The sequence below is a fragment of the Ictidomys tridecemlineatus genome, chromosome 3 (assembly GCF_052094955.1).
Source record: "Ictidomys tridecemlineatus isolate mIctTri1 chromosome 3, mIctTri1.hap1, whole genome shotgun sequence".
Lineage (NCBI taxonomy): Eukaryota > Metazoa > Chordata > Mammalia > Rodentia > Sciuridae > Ictidomys > Ictidomys tridecemlineatus.
Genome location: NC_135479.1, coordinates 184,898,398 through 184,915,981, shown reverse-complemented (window position 1 = coordinate 184,915,981; position 17,584 = coordinate 184,898,398). Strand labels below are relative to the sequence as shown.

The 17,584-nt window shown below is 31.5% G+C and overlaps 1 protein-coding gene across 1 annotated transcript in view; it reads right to left on the bottom strand.

Moving 5' to 3' along the window:
• Positions 1–1,477: 1,477 nt before the first annotated feature.
• The window catches only part of Gbe1 (1,4-alpha-glucan branching enzyme 1), a 267,265-nt gene continuing 251,158 nt past the window's right edge, over positions 1,478–17,584 (bottom strand). The window contains exons 15-16 of the mRNA XM_078044433.1: positions 9,833–9,950; positions 1,478–2,185 (exon numbers count right to left, since the gene is read on the bottom strand). Of these exons, the coding sequence (XP_077900559.1) occupies positions 2,129–2,185; positions 9,833–9,950 (175 nt within the window). The 3' untranslated portion in view covers positions 1,478–2,128. The remainder of the gene's footprint in view (positions 2,186–9,832; positions 9,951–17,584) is intronic.

The window sequence follows — 17,584 nt, the reverse complement described above, 5'->3', positions numbered from 1 at the left end:
AAAGAGTAAATTTTGCATCTCTCAGTTGAGATTATTGAAAACATTTGGCCAGTAAAAAGAAAAACCTGCCACAAAATGTCACAATGGTGGGAAAATCACTGATATAAAAACAAAGAGCTCTACAGAGAAATATACTAGAATATTAGAAAGTCCTATAAAAGTTATCTATGCTATGATAAAAAACCCCTATTTTCTATTTTGGATTCTTAAATGATTTATTTATTTGCCTGTATTTTTACAGCTCCTACTTAGCAACATATATTCATTGCTGTTCTTTGTTGTGGGGGTTGGGGAGACATCTGACAAATGAAACTAACTCATATGGCAAAAATTTAACTTTCAAATGAAATCTAAATAAACTATTAGTAAAGTCAATCAATATAATGAAAATATAGGTATAGTTACTATGATCTTTAACTTTGCCACAGAGATCACAAGGAAGATAATAGGTAATAGATGCTAAGTATTTATTGTCATTAAAAAAAATCCCTGATAGGGAAATAGCATCTCTTCATACATAAGAAATACAACTGTAATACATTATAAACTAGAGCACAAAACGTCATGGTTGCATACCATGTTGTTATCAATAGCAGGTATAGTATACAGATCACATAGTACTAGGATGTAAATAAGTCCCCACAATGGGAAAAGCACCACAGATGACTCTTTCAGGAAATCACATTACTATTTTACTTGGAAATTAAATTAAAAATTTCAGACCTATGTATTCCAAGCTTTACTCAAAAAGTTTATATATATATAAACTTGATGATATATATATATAGTTATAGCCTTTCACTCCCAGTACTTCATTGTAAAGCACTAATGATTGTTGTTTCTTATCCATAAATGCAAGAAAATGAAAGTAGAAGTGAGTGCATTTTCATTGGTCTTATAAATGCTACTATTTGACCAGTAGCTACGTGGATGATATATATTTAGCTGCAAAAGTAGGTCTGTTGCTTATCTTGCCCATTACTGAGGGAGTTTTTAATGAAATACTCCTAATTATCATTATTAAACATGAATAATTATGCTGAAAAACAGCAACAAAAGTAAGCAATCAGTATTAATGGAAATGGAAAAATTGATCTTTTAAAAAATGCTAGATACATCACCTCTCATAAGAGCATTTAAATTTCTCAGTTATGAATGAATTTCCTACCAATGATTTGAGACCACTGAACTACTATTTAAGAGAGGAGCAGTTTCATAAAGGAGTATTCCACTGACTTGAGAAGTTAATTTAGTTTCTAAAAGTGCTCACGTTTATAGCTGAAAAGTAGCTTAGATATTGGGACTAGTTAAATTTTAAGTTACAAAAAATATTTTCTAAAGAAAGAAAAATTGTTTGCTTCCCATTCCAAGATGCACATGTGAATGAATCAGTGAGGAAGAAATCAGAGTTGAAATAAAGAATGTTAATATTCATTCCAAATCATTCGTTATAATAATACAGTAAAACGAACACTAGTGAAGGCAATCTTGCAAATTTATTTTTATTGATCAAAAGGAAAAGACGTTTGCTGAAATAATACAATTGTCATTTTAGGTATTCAGAAAGACTATCAGCATCTACCAAAATACTATGTGAACAGGAGATCACAAGATAAAATTTAATGCAATACAAGCCATGAGTAAGTTTATAGGTAAGGTTCTTACATTATCTTTGATATAATTCTTAATTTTATATTATCACTCCATATTATTACAATATTTATTAATGCAATTTGTAAAAGCAGAGAAACAAACTTAGGCCAATAGATATTAGAACAAATAAGGCCACCAAATATCCATCTGTATACATTCAATCGAAATAACTATACATAATGAATAGTTCAAATTTGAAATCAGAAAGGATCACATAAATGGATGCAAAGTATAACATTTTTAATACATGATTTCTAGCTGCTCAAATGGCTTGGAAATTTGTATCCTTAAAATTTGAAATACACTCCCTCACCTATTGTTTTCAAGTTGTATATACATATTGGTATATGCAATAATTTCAATCTGATTTGGCTAAACAAACTGTATTTTGAAAAACTTATAAATTATAAATTCTGTGACAGAAGAAGCAAACAAAGCTCACATATGCATGTGGTGGAGCTGAAATCAGGCCTCTTCAGTTAGGCAGATCTACATTCTGAAGGATGAGGGCCACTCGGCTTGGAATGTACACCTAAGTCAACAGAATCATGTCAGTGCAAATGAAAGAATGTTGAAATGCTGTCATTATATCAGAGTGACATATACATAATACAGTCTCACATTTGACTAAATTTACAGTTATTTTTAAACTCTAATAGGCTTAATTTCACAGTTTAAACAGTTTTGACAGCAATGTAAGACTATTTTAAACCAATGGCCACTAGAGGGCTCCATATTATTTAAAAAGTCCAAGGTTCACACTCAAATGACATAAATGACACTCTTATTGCCATGTTTAGGCATTATTAAGTGGTGAATGAAGGCTGACCTGCAGGTCACAATGTTACTCTATCCAGATAAATAAATGCAATATACAAAGCATTGTTTTGCATCAATATAATTTAATTTATAAACTCACCTTTTTTAGGTCTTTTAGACAAAAACTGAAATGTAACACAAGGCATCCCAAATGCATTTTGGCCCCTCATTAATTTAACCAAGTGAGAACTTTTCATTATACTTGAAAAAGAATGCATGTCTTTTCCATTCCATGCATAGGGCTGACTCAGCTCCTTTCTCCCTATATCTGCCTTTTCAGCTCATCTCATTTGCACCTTTCCCCTTCATCTGCTGAGCTCCAGCCAAGGGATCCTTTCAGTTCCTTTAACATGCCAAACTCCTCCCTTCTTCTGAATTTTTGTCTATAATGTGCCATCTGCTCCAAACACTCTTGTCCTTGTTTGTTCCTTTCTCTCTTAGATCTTTAAAAATCCCAGCTCCATGAACAGGCTTTCTCGACAATCCTAGATATGATAGATTGTCTATTTTCAATCACAGCACCATTTTGGTTTTTTTCTAAACCATTAACACAGTTTTGTGATTTTTTTCAAGTCGATTTAAAAGGCAGAGACCATATGGATTTTAATTTCTCACACTAAGCAGTTGCCATTGGACAAAGTAGCTGGCAATAATGGTTGAATAAAAGAATATATAATGAATAAGAAAACAATGGTAGACCAATGTGCGTGTACTTCTAAGATATTTTCTGGTGTACCTACAGATGATTTAAGTTTTATAAAATTTAGAAGTGATTTGAACTCTTTGGGTGCTTATCTATGTGTTATCCTTTATATAACAACATTTAACTATTAACAAAGTGAGCAGTAAAAGCATTACAGGTTGTCATCACTGTGACAATCTCTATTTCTCAGTTTGCTAACATTTTACCATAGTCACTTTATCTTTAAATAAAACATTAACTGATGAATAAAAAAACTAAAAAGTCTTTTGGAGTTTAGGACCAGAATAAAAGATGCAAAGCAAAAAAAAAAATAAAATAAAAAAATGAAAGAACAGAAGAGTTCATTTGCCTTGGATAAGACTTGTATGTCCAATGCATCTGAACTCTGCAAATGAACACAATGTTTTCTCCTAAGGTTTTTGCAGTGAAGAACTCTTACAACATTAAAAACAAAACAAAACAAACAAACAAACAAATAAAAAACCCAACTCAGATATACCAACAGAAATGGTTATTTTTGAAGATCAAAGATTAAGGCAGTTTTAAAATGATGACATTTAAAGAAAACTACATTAAAAATGTAATGGTTAGAGAAGAGCTAATTTAATCTTCAATTAAAAGTAACAGTGATTTGAAAATGGTATTTGAGAAAAATGGTATTTGTGCACAAATGCTAACAGTCACTGTGCAGCTCAATGTCTCACAGTCTGATTTGCAATCAAATATTTCCAAAAATGTTAATATTATATCTTGTAGACATTAAGTGTGGGGAAACCAATGCCACTTACCCATTGTATTCAATATCTTATAACTTTTAAACTAAATGCTAATGTAATCCCTTCTCTGCAGTATTTGTTCTTTGACTATGATACATAAGATGTTACAAGGTTGTTTCAACAAAGGGAAAGTCAAGGTATGGATGATCAAAACAGGACTATCCAGGATGATCCAGTCTAAAGAATGGCATATTTACATAATCAAGCTCTGACAAAAGCAACACAGACAAAAGCAAAGGAGAAATTAAATAATTCAAGAGGCTGATTCAAACCATTCCTTCCTCAAGCCATCAAAATTGGCAAAAACTTGGACAATGATGTACCTTTATTCTGGGCAAACTTATAAGGGGATTTTCCATGAATGTATTAAGGGGTCTAATCTATGTATTTAGGTTGAAGGTTCATGACTACTGGGTTTAACTAATTGGTAGGACAATGGGTAATAATCAGAATGGTTGTGAATTATTCTGGCATGAGCACTTAAGTTAAAAACTGATCTAAACTTCTCCATAGTGCCAGAAAATGGACACAAAAATTTCTGCTGTCTATATTATAAATGTTTCTCTGATAAAATACGGTCCCACAATGCTGGTAAAAGGACTCCGATAAGTCCATGTTTCCTGATAAAGTTGCAAGGAAACACATTAATCAGGCCTAGGGAAGATGGTGATATGTCTTTCTTAGTGTATGGCACAGTGATATATCAGAACAAGTACAGTCAAGCTCCTCCTTAAATCCTATGTACTTATGGTACCTACTGTTTTGATTCATAATCTCATAATGATTTTATTAGTGCAATATAAATAAAAACTAGATACTGAAAACTCTCTTTGGAACTTGTGATATTTTAGCCAGCTCAAATTTAAGAGTAAAAAAAAAAATGCCATAAGAAATTTAAGTTTGCAATATGAGTACTACATTTTATTTCTTGGCATTTAGTGGTTTAAAAATGTTCCAAGAACTCTCATTAAACAATGTTGGTCATTTAATGTAAGGAGCTTTATGATGCCAATTCCAGCCATACTTAGAGACCTTTTAATGCTATCTGCTCAAAAACCTTCAGTTGATAATTATATAATATCATTAACAGGAATATTGTGTAATTATATTTTTTTCACTGCAGTGTTAATTACCAGAATGTGTTTATGTTGCTCTAGAGCCTTTGTGGCATAAACAACATGAAAGAATTTCCTCAAGCAAGTAATTTTTCTTAACTACGCCTATTTATGGAATTTTGAGTTATCTTCTTTATTAAGGTTCTTAGTATGTAAATCAACTTTTTTAGAGGTTAGGAAATGACTACCAATTATACTAAAGGACTAAAGATAATCAGAGCTAATCCTTAAAATGAGACAATTACAAATTTCAACAATTTAGGGTGCTGAATATTTAGGGCTAAATACTGGCTATATAACCCTCATTTTATAATTTTAACTAGAAATTTTGACACACATATAAAGAGGAAAGAAACATGAACAAATATTTAAGTATATTAAATTTAAATAAATATATTAAGTATATTAAATATAAACAATTTTTAATACTAATACACATATATAGAGATCTAATACACATTTAAAAAGATCATTTAGTATGCATGTTACATACTGTAATACATATTGGTTAACATATCTACTATTAGTCTTTCAGCATTAAATATTTTTGTAGTGAGGATCACAGGAAGAACAAAGAGAATGTAATACATGGCTATGAGTTTCATTTTCACAGTTATATTCATAGTCAACTTGTCTAAAGGAAGCAGAATAGTAGTATAATAATTCACTTATTGAGAGTCAAATGCATATTAATCAATCCCATTATTTTGACTAATTTAATGACTTACTTATTACAGTAACCATTACTACAGCTAAGAAAGTAACTGATCGTACAGTGATCTATTTAGTTATTCATCCATGCAAAGTGTTATTTTTCTCTAGGATCATAAATGAATTGCAAGAATTAATTATACGAGTTTTAAAACACAGTGTCAAACATTTGCAAAGGCAAAATTTTAAAATGGAAAAGTTTAATACCATAAAATTTCATCTTTAAATTTTCTTAGAAATTGTTAAATTTATCAATACCATGTTCATATATAATGATAGTAGGATGAAAACATTCAATGGAAAACACATCATACCTTTTAATAGTCTGCACCTTTGCTTTAAAACTTTGCAAATAATTTTGAAAAATAAAATTAACATTTAAAGTAACTTCAGTTATCACATCCATGCTTAGATCATAAATTATTTTCTAAATGAAAATAAATTTTATTTTAATTCACTATTTTGTATCAGGGCTAGGAGAAAATTGATAATAATAATTATTTCTATATATAAATGAATATTATCACATCTAATTTAGAAACATAAGAAAAAGTAAATGCTGAGAATTGAAAATTTTTCAGTTAGAAAAACTAAAGTTTTCATAATTTTGGATATAGCCAAAGTCATATTCCAAATAAATTGTTTTCAATAATTAAAACTGAAGAACAATGAAAGATACATCTATGCCAAACCACCCATTTAAACTACAAGTCTATTGTGAATCCCCAAATTTAGAATGAAAATAAACAAATCTACTTCTTATTGTTAAGTAGCCTAACTGGCAAAGTAATTAATGTAAAACCTATCGCTTTATTCACATTTTAATCACTGAGACTACTTCAGAAATGTAAATAAATTTAATTCATTTAGGTCTCAATAATCTACTTTCTTTATTTATGCCATGGAATTTGAATTGGTGAACCAGAGAAGAAAAAGGAAGCCTCACACTCATAGAGTTTAATGTGTAAGTTCCTATATCAGGAAGCAAAGGATAGAGAAATGATTATGCTCAAATGGAGTTTTCCATGATTGCCAGTAGAGCAGAATGGAAAAGTTCTACCTTACCACTTTTTAGCATTTGAGAGGTACTTTGACCTTAGCAAATACATTTCAACAGTGGTACATATGCAGTTATCCCCTGGCTTCATGGTTTCAACTGACAGAGCACAGAAGTGATGGTAGGGTGGTACCTGCTGATGCTGCAGCACATGAGGTTATTTTAAGATTCCTTCAAGCTCTGCTTGTTGCTATCTTTGAAAACAGATTTGACACTTATTCAGTAGATCCTTTGGATTATTGATCTTGTAAATTAAGCTTTAGCAAATGCTGTGTACTAGTGATGATGGGCAGAAATTTCATGAAAGAAGAAAAAGTTCTATTTTATCCTTGATTCCTGCCTTTATTATAGGAATGTGGGAGGCAGGTGTGATCTCACTCGTGGTAGTATGTAACCCACAGCACTTTGAGTAGTGTTCAAGCAACTTGATTGGGTTCTAGAGCATATAAATCAGTCTAATAAGGAGTTCCATTATAAAATGCATTCCTATAGTACATTTGTTCAGGGGATTCAATTATAATGAGACATTATTATAGTATATTTGTTCACATGGTTCTTTTTTCTTTGGCTCTTTGAAGAATAACTCTGGCAAGAAGGAAGTCTTTTCTTCTAAGATTTTCTGTATTTTGTTGATCTATGAGGGCTTATTTAAATGAGCAATTACTGAAGCCCCTGTAGTCACTGAAAATAAGATGTGCTGCTGGGAGGACAGGGCTAACTCTTATCTCACTAATGGAGTTGGATTAGAAGTCATTTATAGGCAGTGGTTAAGCTCTTTTCTATTTTTTATGTACTTGAGTTTCTTATTCCTCTACATATTATTGAGACTTAGGATCCATACTCTGTTCTACCTGCTAATTTAGAACTGAATATTCCATGTTTGCAAGATCAATTCAATTAGTGCTTGAAAAGTAATCTGACTGATGCTGCCTGTGGTTAGTTGAGTTGCTTTAATTATGACAGAATATTTTGCTTCTACAAAATCAAAGGATGCCAAGATACCTTTTACCCAACCACAATGATTGTGGACCCTCATCTGAGATCATAATTTCTCTAACGTTAAGAGAAGGTATTAATTACATGTCCACAAATCACTTGGTATATGGACATGTTTAAAATATCAAAATGATTGTTGAATAGCCATAAAACAATGATTTTTAAATGCATGTGCAGTAACATTTCAGTCTCTAGAAAGATTTTCCCAGGTAGTGAATTTACACTGCCTAAAAATCTTCTGTAGGGAGGATAGTATTTTTTAATCCCCATTTTGCAAATGAGGGAAACTGAAGTGCAAAAGTTTAATTACTTAAGTTCTCAAATTCTTCTAGTAAATGGCAGGCAGGCTACTGGATCTCCAGTCTTTGCCATAACATTTTGTGATGTTCCTCTATGGCCCAAGGCCCCTTTCCATAAAGGAAATTTGTTGGGACACAAGAATATTTAGGAAGATGGCTACACAAGCATTTGGCTAAATATTTTAAACCCTCTTCAGTGTAGTTCAGTTGGTTAATGTTCAGTTTTATTGTAATTGATTTCTGTTTCTCCATGATTCCTCTTTGTGAGCTGAATTTTCTTTTCTAACCCTTCACCCTTTAGGTCATTTTAGAGCTGTATGGTAATTTTCATATTCACTTCCGAAACTATTTTTATCAATCTTTTTTTATCTGTCAAAGCCGAATGTTCTAATGAACTATAATACTTTTTTGAGCTCTCTTAATAACACACATGTACCTTTCTCTGTACATATCTAAGACTATCAGTGTCATTACCAGCACATACAACAACACAATACACATACACACATACTTTAGAGCAATATCTAAATCTCCTGTGGCCTCTGCACTTTCCTCTAGCCTATCCAACAACTCAATTTTATCAGATTGAGTTATCTTGTCACATAACTCCTGATGTCATGATGTCATGACTATGAAGCATATATTAATCTACTACTTCCCATGGTGAAGAAAAGATGCAAGTCTGGGATAGACAGATGGAGTTGGGAAGAGGGAGAGGGAGAAGGAAAGGGGGAGGGGTGGGAGGGAAAGAGAGAGAGGGAGAGAGAGAGAGAGAGAGAGAGAGAGAGAGAGAGAGAGAGAGAGAGAGAGAGAGAGAGAGAGAGAGACAGACATATGACCAGTCGGAAAAAGAAAAAAAGACAGTATAATATAGAAGTGATCTTGAGCCTACTATAAGGCTATTAATTAAATAAAGAATTCCTCCCAATCTAAAAAGTTGCCAAATTCTTCATCTTTAAAAGTAACACTATGAAGTAAAAATAAGATATTATATAAAGCTTTCCTCAGTAATATAAGGAAATCAGAGAATTTCTAACTAGAATGAACTCAAGTCTTCTATTTACTATATGAAACACAGTATTACTATATGAAATATAATATCTAATTGATTCCTTTAGGGTATTTTAATTTAAAAGGCAATACTATAGAAATCTTAATGTATAATAATACAGAGAAAGCAAGAACAAAAAGAAATGAAATTGTTGCATAAAAAATAAAAATATAGGGGCTGGAGTTGTGGCTCAGTGGTAGAGCACTTGCCTAGACTGTGTGAGGCACTGGGTTTGATCCCTGGCACTACATAAAAATAAACAAATAAAATAATTAAAGGTATTGCATCCATCTACAACTAAAAAACTATTTAAAAATATTTCATTCCCTTTAAAAAATAATAAAAATATAGCATAGCCCTCCAAAATATTCATATTTTAAAAATGTAAATATTGTCATCCTCTCATTTCTTGAGAAATGTTTAATCCCACTAATACTCCAATTTCCCCAGCTGTCCCCAAATTTCCTTTACTCTAAGACTGTCCAAATCCCAAATGCATTTTATCTGGTTTTCAAGGACAGTGCCCTTTTCCTACCTCTTTTTTTTTTGTTAATATTTAAAGAATTATTTTTTTGAACAAAGTATCACTATAAAAATAAAGGATTAAAACATAATTAAAAAGATTGAAAATATCATTAAGAGCTTTACTTACCAAAAGAGAATAGTGACGTCCATTGTGTTCTAAAGGCTCAGAAAAGAAATCAGTATTGTGGTCCAGTCTCTGGTGTCCTCCATATTCTGCTGCATCTGAATCTAGCACAATTTTGAATGTTCATCTCTTAAGGAATTCACAACAGTTTAGAAGTTGAAGGAGATATAAAATATGTTCTGAGAGAGCAATTTAGAAGTGAATATTCTGATACTGTTAAAATCATGATTGGTCTTATGTATTCATTTCTTGTCCAATATTGTAGAGATTCTCATGTCTGAAAGGGACTTTATAGCCTATGTAGTTAACATACCCATGAAATCCTTGTTATAATTCTATCACAGCTCATCTAGTGATCATCCAGCCTGGAACTGAATATCCCTATTAATAGTGAATCTTCTTTGTCTTAAAGCAACTCATTCTACTTGTTAAGAGATTCTTTTCCATATTGTATAGAAATTTAATTCCCTGGGATTATTTATACCTGCAAAAGCTATAAATAATAACTTTAGTATACAGTGACCTTTGAAATATTCAGTAATATCTATGCTAGTTCCATCTGTTCTTTGAATATATTACAAATTACATATTACCTTTAACCCTAGAACTTTTGATCATTCCTTATTTGATAGGGTTTTTTATTCCTTCCCCATCTCTGAATCCATTTTGGTTTTCTAGTCTCAGATTATCACTGTGAGGAACACATAATTGAGCAAAGTGTACATGCATGGCCTGAACAGTGAAGTCCTTGTTATGAACAGCACACTTCTATTAATGTAGTATGACCCAGTAAATGTACCAATCATCATGTCACAGGTGAATTCATTGGCAATCATGTGATCTGCTATAATTTAACATCTAATTTCTCATAGTGAATTGTTAATCATGTACCCATTATTTACAATAAAATATATAAATAATACTGTATCATGCATATATATGTATATGTATATGTATGTGTGTGTGTGTATATATATCAATCACTACTTAGAAATCTTAAGTGTCTTCTAGCCTAAGGAGAGATACAGACAGGTTTAAATGCTTCCACCCTCCATCCAGTTTATAAATTTTTTATCTTGGAAATGTTCATATATTTTCATTACAGCAAAATTATTACAATAATAGTCTGAGTAATGAGCAATGACCCATCATTTTCATCTTTTCCAAACCTCTGGGTCAGAGATGCAGAGGGATATACCACAGAAAGGAACTTTTGCTGGAAGTAGTGGTTTCCATCTTAGTCAATCCAGGTCAGCCTGCTCTGATTCAAACTGAAGATGATCATCTGATTATCAATGTGTTTGAAAAGAAGAATGAAGCCAGGTGCAATGGCAGAAGAAACACTAGTTCAAAGCCAGCCTCAGCAACTTAGTGAGACCCTAAGCAACTCAGCCAGACCTTGTCTCTAAGATAATGAATACAAAAAATGGTGAGATATGAATGGTGAAAATAATAACTGGAAACAAAGTAAACAAATGAAACATTGTGTAATGTGTAGATCCATCAAAATAAAAGTTTAGCTTTTGCCCATCCTTCTAGTTCACTAAATACTTGGGTTAATTTTCAAAACACAAAATACAGTTTAGAGATATGTCCTAGAAAACTTTTTTCTTAAAAGTATTGCATAAAAGTTATTAATTAATAAATTACTGGTTAATGACAGATTTTTTGGTTGTAATGGCTAAATATGGAAAGTATATCTTCAAAAGTAGTTCTCAACCTATGGATTAAGAATCACTACTTGGTAGTTATGTGTTATTATAAAGTTCCCACTCAGTGAGTTAGGTTATTATAAGAGATATAAAAAACTACATATGCATTGGAGATTGTCTGAAGACTAAATAATGTTGTTACACCCATTTGCTATTAGGGTTTGAAAATTAGTCATCTTTGTATCTTTTTTTTTTTTTTGAGAATTTTAGTATTTTTTTTTTAGTTTTCAGTGGATACAACATCTTTGTTTGTTTGTGGTGCTGAGGATCGAACCCGGGCCACATGCATGCCAGGCGAGCGGGCTACTGCTTGAGTCACATCCCCAGCCCTCATCTTTGTATCTTGCACAGTGCTTTTTACATTTTATGTACTTGGCAAGTGAATGAGGGAAGAAAAATAATTTATTCTACTTTCTTAATATAAAAATTAATATATGTGATTTGTCACATATTTTTGATAATTAAACTGATAGTCTGTTAAAATAGCTGCAAAATTAATAAGTTTTTACTCATATTTTTTCAAAGGATACTGAAAAAATAATCATTAATTAAGGATCTATTTCTTTTTGACATTGAAAAGGATTATCATTTTGAAAATGGTTACAATTTACTCTCTCTATATATATACACAATTTATAGCTACAAAGAAAAATGCTATGAAAACCCTAAAGTTTCAAACATCAGTTTAGACATATTTTTCTGATCTATAATTTAAAGAAAAAAAATTGCTGCCTACTTTTGGAATCACCAGTCCTATGTTCATATGACTCAGGAAAATAATGGCTTCCTTTAGAAAATGCTACCCTTAAATTCAGAAATTTCAACAAAATAAAATACTAGATTAAATATAATAGTTGGAAAAGAGCTTTATAGTTACGAATTTACAAAATTTCTTTTTAGGGACAATGCTTAGAATTAGAACAAATGATTGTAAAGAGCTTATCTGAGCAACTAACTTTTTTGTTTTTCATGTTCTCTTACCCCAGTATTTTGTCACACCACATGAGTGTGTACATATGAGCATACATAAACAAACATATACCCATTAATGGAATCCACACAGCCTCAAGATGCCTATTTATCCCATTTCCACTAAAGAATATACATATAAAAACAAAACTCAGAGATAATTTCTATTATCTCAAACTACTTTCTTAATATGGTTTCTAATAACATAGCATATAGAACTGTTAGCAGGACACCTCAACAGATTGTCATTGTCCATAGCTACCTCCCTATACCTAGCATAATTCCTTCTCTTAAATGGTTCTCCATAAATTCTTGAAAGTGATATTTAGGATGAGCACCCTGACTCTTCAAGAAAGGTCAAGTCATATATACTAATTTTTATATTAAGAAGGTAGAATAAATTATCTTTCTTCTCTCAATCAATTGCCAAGTACATAAAATGTACAAGACACTGTGCAAGATACAAAGATGACTAAGAGATGGTCTTAGTTAACATGCAATTAATAACCTGTAAGGGAAGTATTATTAGGCATACAATGAATGTCTGAAGTAGAGCAAACACAGGTATGCAGTGAAAGAGAGAGTGGAGGAGAAAAGGCAGGACTAGCAGCTGGTACATAAACAGTTTTGAAGGTTGGACTAGGCTGAGAATACTTACTTTCTTAGTTTAAGTATAATGATGTTGAATATTCTTCAGAAAGGATATGGAAATCAAGAAAATTAACTCACAGGTACAGACAAAGTAAAAAGAAGAGGAGAAAGGCTAAATTAGGGAAACAAGAAATTCAAACAGTCCAAGGATAACAAGTATGGCTGAAGTATGATAGAGAATGTGGAGAGACATAAAAAGACCAAGATTTTCTGTTTCAGGTACAGTACTCAAAAGTAAGAAAACTGATATTCAATATAGTGAAAGAAGTGGGAGAAAGAACAGATTTGCCCAATGACAGGCAACTGGTTAAGTGGTATAGCTGGGATATACACATAAGTCAAATGGAGATCTGATTAACTGACTTCCTATAAGCTACCTTCTCTATATGCTACCTGTTTTATGTCAAGAATCAGGCCCACTGTTTTCTTATGGAATTTCTTATTTAATTCTAAAGTTGAACTTCTCAGCATAAAACAGGCCAAAATGAATATCACCTGAGAAAAACAGGGAAATGAGATAACATAATATTCACCTAAATTGTTAATGGAATCGAATTTAAAAGATTGGCATTCTAACATTACTTATGGAGTTGGGTTATCTGAGGTTTACCACAATTGTTTTATATCCATTCATTATTCATTGGGTTCATTTGATCATTTAAATTGGTAAATATAAAGTATTGAACCAAAAACTTTTCCTTACACATTTTGGAAAAATACTGTGGGGAAAGAATGCTAATTTTTTTTTAATAGAAACTTATCTTTGATTTGAAAAAAGAAGATCAAATAGGCCCCTATCAATCTGGATAGCTTTTTAAAATATTATGATTTCTTAAATTTAAGATCTTCCTAAGTATTTGATATATCTACCAACAGGTTGAAGTAGATAATAAATTTTAATCATTATTTTATAATCTATGTCCTTAAATTTGAACTAAGGAAGAGCCATGTTCTGAAGGAGGGCTGTACTAATAAGATTAAAGAACAGTGAAGGCATGAAGACTCTCAAATTCAATGGCTCTTCAAATACTTCAAAGGCTGCTGTGTTTGCTCAGTCACTTGATAAAGTGTCTGTGCGAAGTATAAGGATTTTGATGTAAGAAGTACTATCATTTATATCATTCTGCACTAAACTCACTTTATTTCCACTGATGAAGCTCAGAAAATTTACTATAAGGTACGACCCCTGGAGTTTCAAACTGAGTGACAGAGAGGGCCTCTCCAGTGACAAGATGAAGATAAAGATAGAAAAGCTGGTAGCTTATCATATATCTTCAAATCTAACATATCACCAATTTTAAGATGAATTGTTTTCTGTCACCCAAAAGAGAAAAATATATCACTACTGTGCCAATCATTGCAAGAAACATCCAAATTGAAGACGCACTAAAATGTGAAATATATAAAAATAATTTGTTAAATTATATTCTATCTAGTTCTTTATCCAATCCTCAACTACACAATAACTTTTGGGTACTGAGTGATTTCAAGAGACAGAAGTATACCAAAAGAAGAAAACAACATAGTCGATATTCTAAGGACTGTTCTAATTGAAGTAACAGAACAAACATCTGGTGGAGTATGAGCAGGTCCTGGGAAGCAAAGAGAATTCTGTGATTTTAACTAGTTGAAGATAAATTTCCAGCACAGAGACTGTCATCATATTCTACCATAGTCTTTCCCTTTTTATGTTTCATGAGTTGAATTTTATTTATTGCCAACCACAATCCATAAAACCTTAGGTTATAGCTAAATAACATCTCAAACAGACTTCTCCCTTTATTTTACAAATACAGTTAAATTGTGCTTAGAAATTGTCTTGAATCACAAAGAGGACAATAAACCACAACTTTCGTTTTTATTTTATTTTTGGGGTACCGGCAATTGAATTCAGGGGCACTCGAAAACTGAGCCACATCCCCAGGTTATTTTATATTTTATTTTATTTTATTTTGTTTTTCATTTTTTTTATTGGTTGTTCAAAACATTACAAAGCTTTTGACATATCATGTTTCATACATTAAAGAGACAGAGTCTCACTGAGTTGCTTAGCGCCTCACTGTTGCTGAGGCTGTCTTTGAACTCGCGATCTTCCTGCCTCAGCCTCCCAATCATTGTGATTACAGGCGTGCACCACTGCACCTTGCCAAACCACAACTGTTACTTTCCTTAGTCTTTCTCCACGTGCAGGAGTGTCAAAGATGTGTGATATGTTGAAGTATACATTATAAATGCATGTGTCTATTAGTGTGAGGAAGGGGTGCTTGTGTGCGTGTATATGAGAAGATTAGCGTATGGAACTGATTTAGGCATTCCTATCTGTATTTCTGTGATTCAGAGAGCACACTGAACTGAAAGCTCATCACTGGAAATGAAAGTTTTAATATTTTAGTTATTTTCCAAAACTATTTATGATAATTTAACATTTATAATTATATTACTTTTGATGGAAAATATCTGTTTAGTGTTTGTCTCCCAGACTTTAGTGTTTAAAACATCCTCAATAGTATATTATTCATTTAAAGGTTAAAAAGAAAATAACATGAAAATAAACAGAATATTTATTAGTGAGTACATTCAAAGTATATTTTAAAATGTAATAAATGTCAAATGTAACTTCTCTTTAAGGGATAATTTTCAAAAAATTCTTATTAGTTCACATTAAAATTTTAGTATCCTTGAAAAAGCAACATCTCCATGCATGAGCTACATATACATTCAAGTTTGTGAACACTGTCTTCATTAAAAGTTTAAATGACAACCACACATTTTAATTAAGTACGAAACAGAAGCATATTCCTATTATAGGCTTGGATATGCTTGTTTCATCAACAAAAGATTTCCAATTTTAGACTACAAAATAAACTCCAATCCCTGCAAGTTTGATGCCTTAGCTATATTATTTTAGAAACTGTACAATGCAGAATAGTAATAAAACAAGCTCAAAGGATGAGGGCTCAAATGTCATTATCTACTATGTTAATTAATGGATTGCTATGCTTTTTTGAAATGCATTTTCATGCAAATTATTAGTTTATTCTTAGGCATGCTTAATGACACACATCAGTAAATAGCAAATCAAATGATAATAAAAAATACCAAGTACTACATATTTCTTTGTGCAAATAGGAAAATTATTCTAAATACTTTACAGAATATTTTGACTAACTTACTAATAAAAGGAACTTTTTTTAAGCTTAGAAGATTATAACTTTAAAAAGACACCGAATAAATAGGAAACTCAGCAAAGAAGAAAATATTTTAAAAGTGTCATATTTCTACTCTAGCCCCACCCCAATGTTTCAACTTTGCTTATTCTATTAAGGACTATTCAAAGAGCTTATAAATTCAATTACCTAATAAAGCAAGAGCAATTATTTAGAACTTCAAAGGAAAAAATAACAGATTTTTATTCACCTTTTAACCACATACTTTGTTACCAAAATGAGTTTCTGTGATGTAGACTCAACATTTAAAAAAAAAATACATTATGCTTTTGAGCTCAAAATGATTTTTATTTAGGCTATAAACACTTCCCCTCAAACTAACTCTAAGACAGCCTGCCAACATGTCAAATGTGATATATTTAAATGGAAAAGATAATTAGAAACTCAAAATTGTATAAAAAATAAGGACAACTATAAGCAGTAAGCAAGCATCATCTGAGCCATTTCAAGTAAACAACTGGCACAGGAAATAGCCCACTGAAACACTAAAACATCATGGGAGCAACTGTGAGCTTTGGGATTGAACAACTATACTTTAGTCCCAGTTCTGACAATTATCAATTGTGTCTCTGAGCAAGTTACTTAACTTCCTTGAGGTTCAATTTGTCCTCTGAAACTAAGGCCATATATCAGAGGGCTGTCAAGTAATCTACATTGAGTATTTAATACAGTATATAGTGTTGAGGAAGATGCTCAAATTATTAGCTGCTGTGGCAATTATTATTATTACAAGCCCTAGCTAGACTACTTAAAGTGCTATCTCAAGAAATGAAAAAAGTGAGTCTATTTATCTTCAACTTACTTTTTATACTCAACTTGGTTTCTTCTTCCTTTATGATCTTTATTTCTATTTCCTCTCCTCATGTCTCTGTTCTCAGTGGAATCTAAGACTTTTCCCATTGTTTTAAAATTTTTATATTAATGTTTAATCACACAGTGCATAGAACCCTTTGAGGACTAGATACTTTTTGAAGTTTTTTAAAATGGAAAGTGCTTCTTAAACTTCTGAGACACATTTGAGTTTTTTTTTGGGGGGTGGTGGTGGTGGTGAAACTTACTCTCTTATTCTATCTACACTAACTAAAAATAAATATTCCCCACACATTATTCTATATGCTCTGATTTTTTATCATTATCAACTTCTAACATACTATATATTTATTGTATTTTTTCTTTCTTTTTAAAATACAATCTCT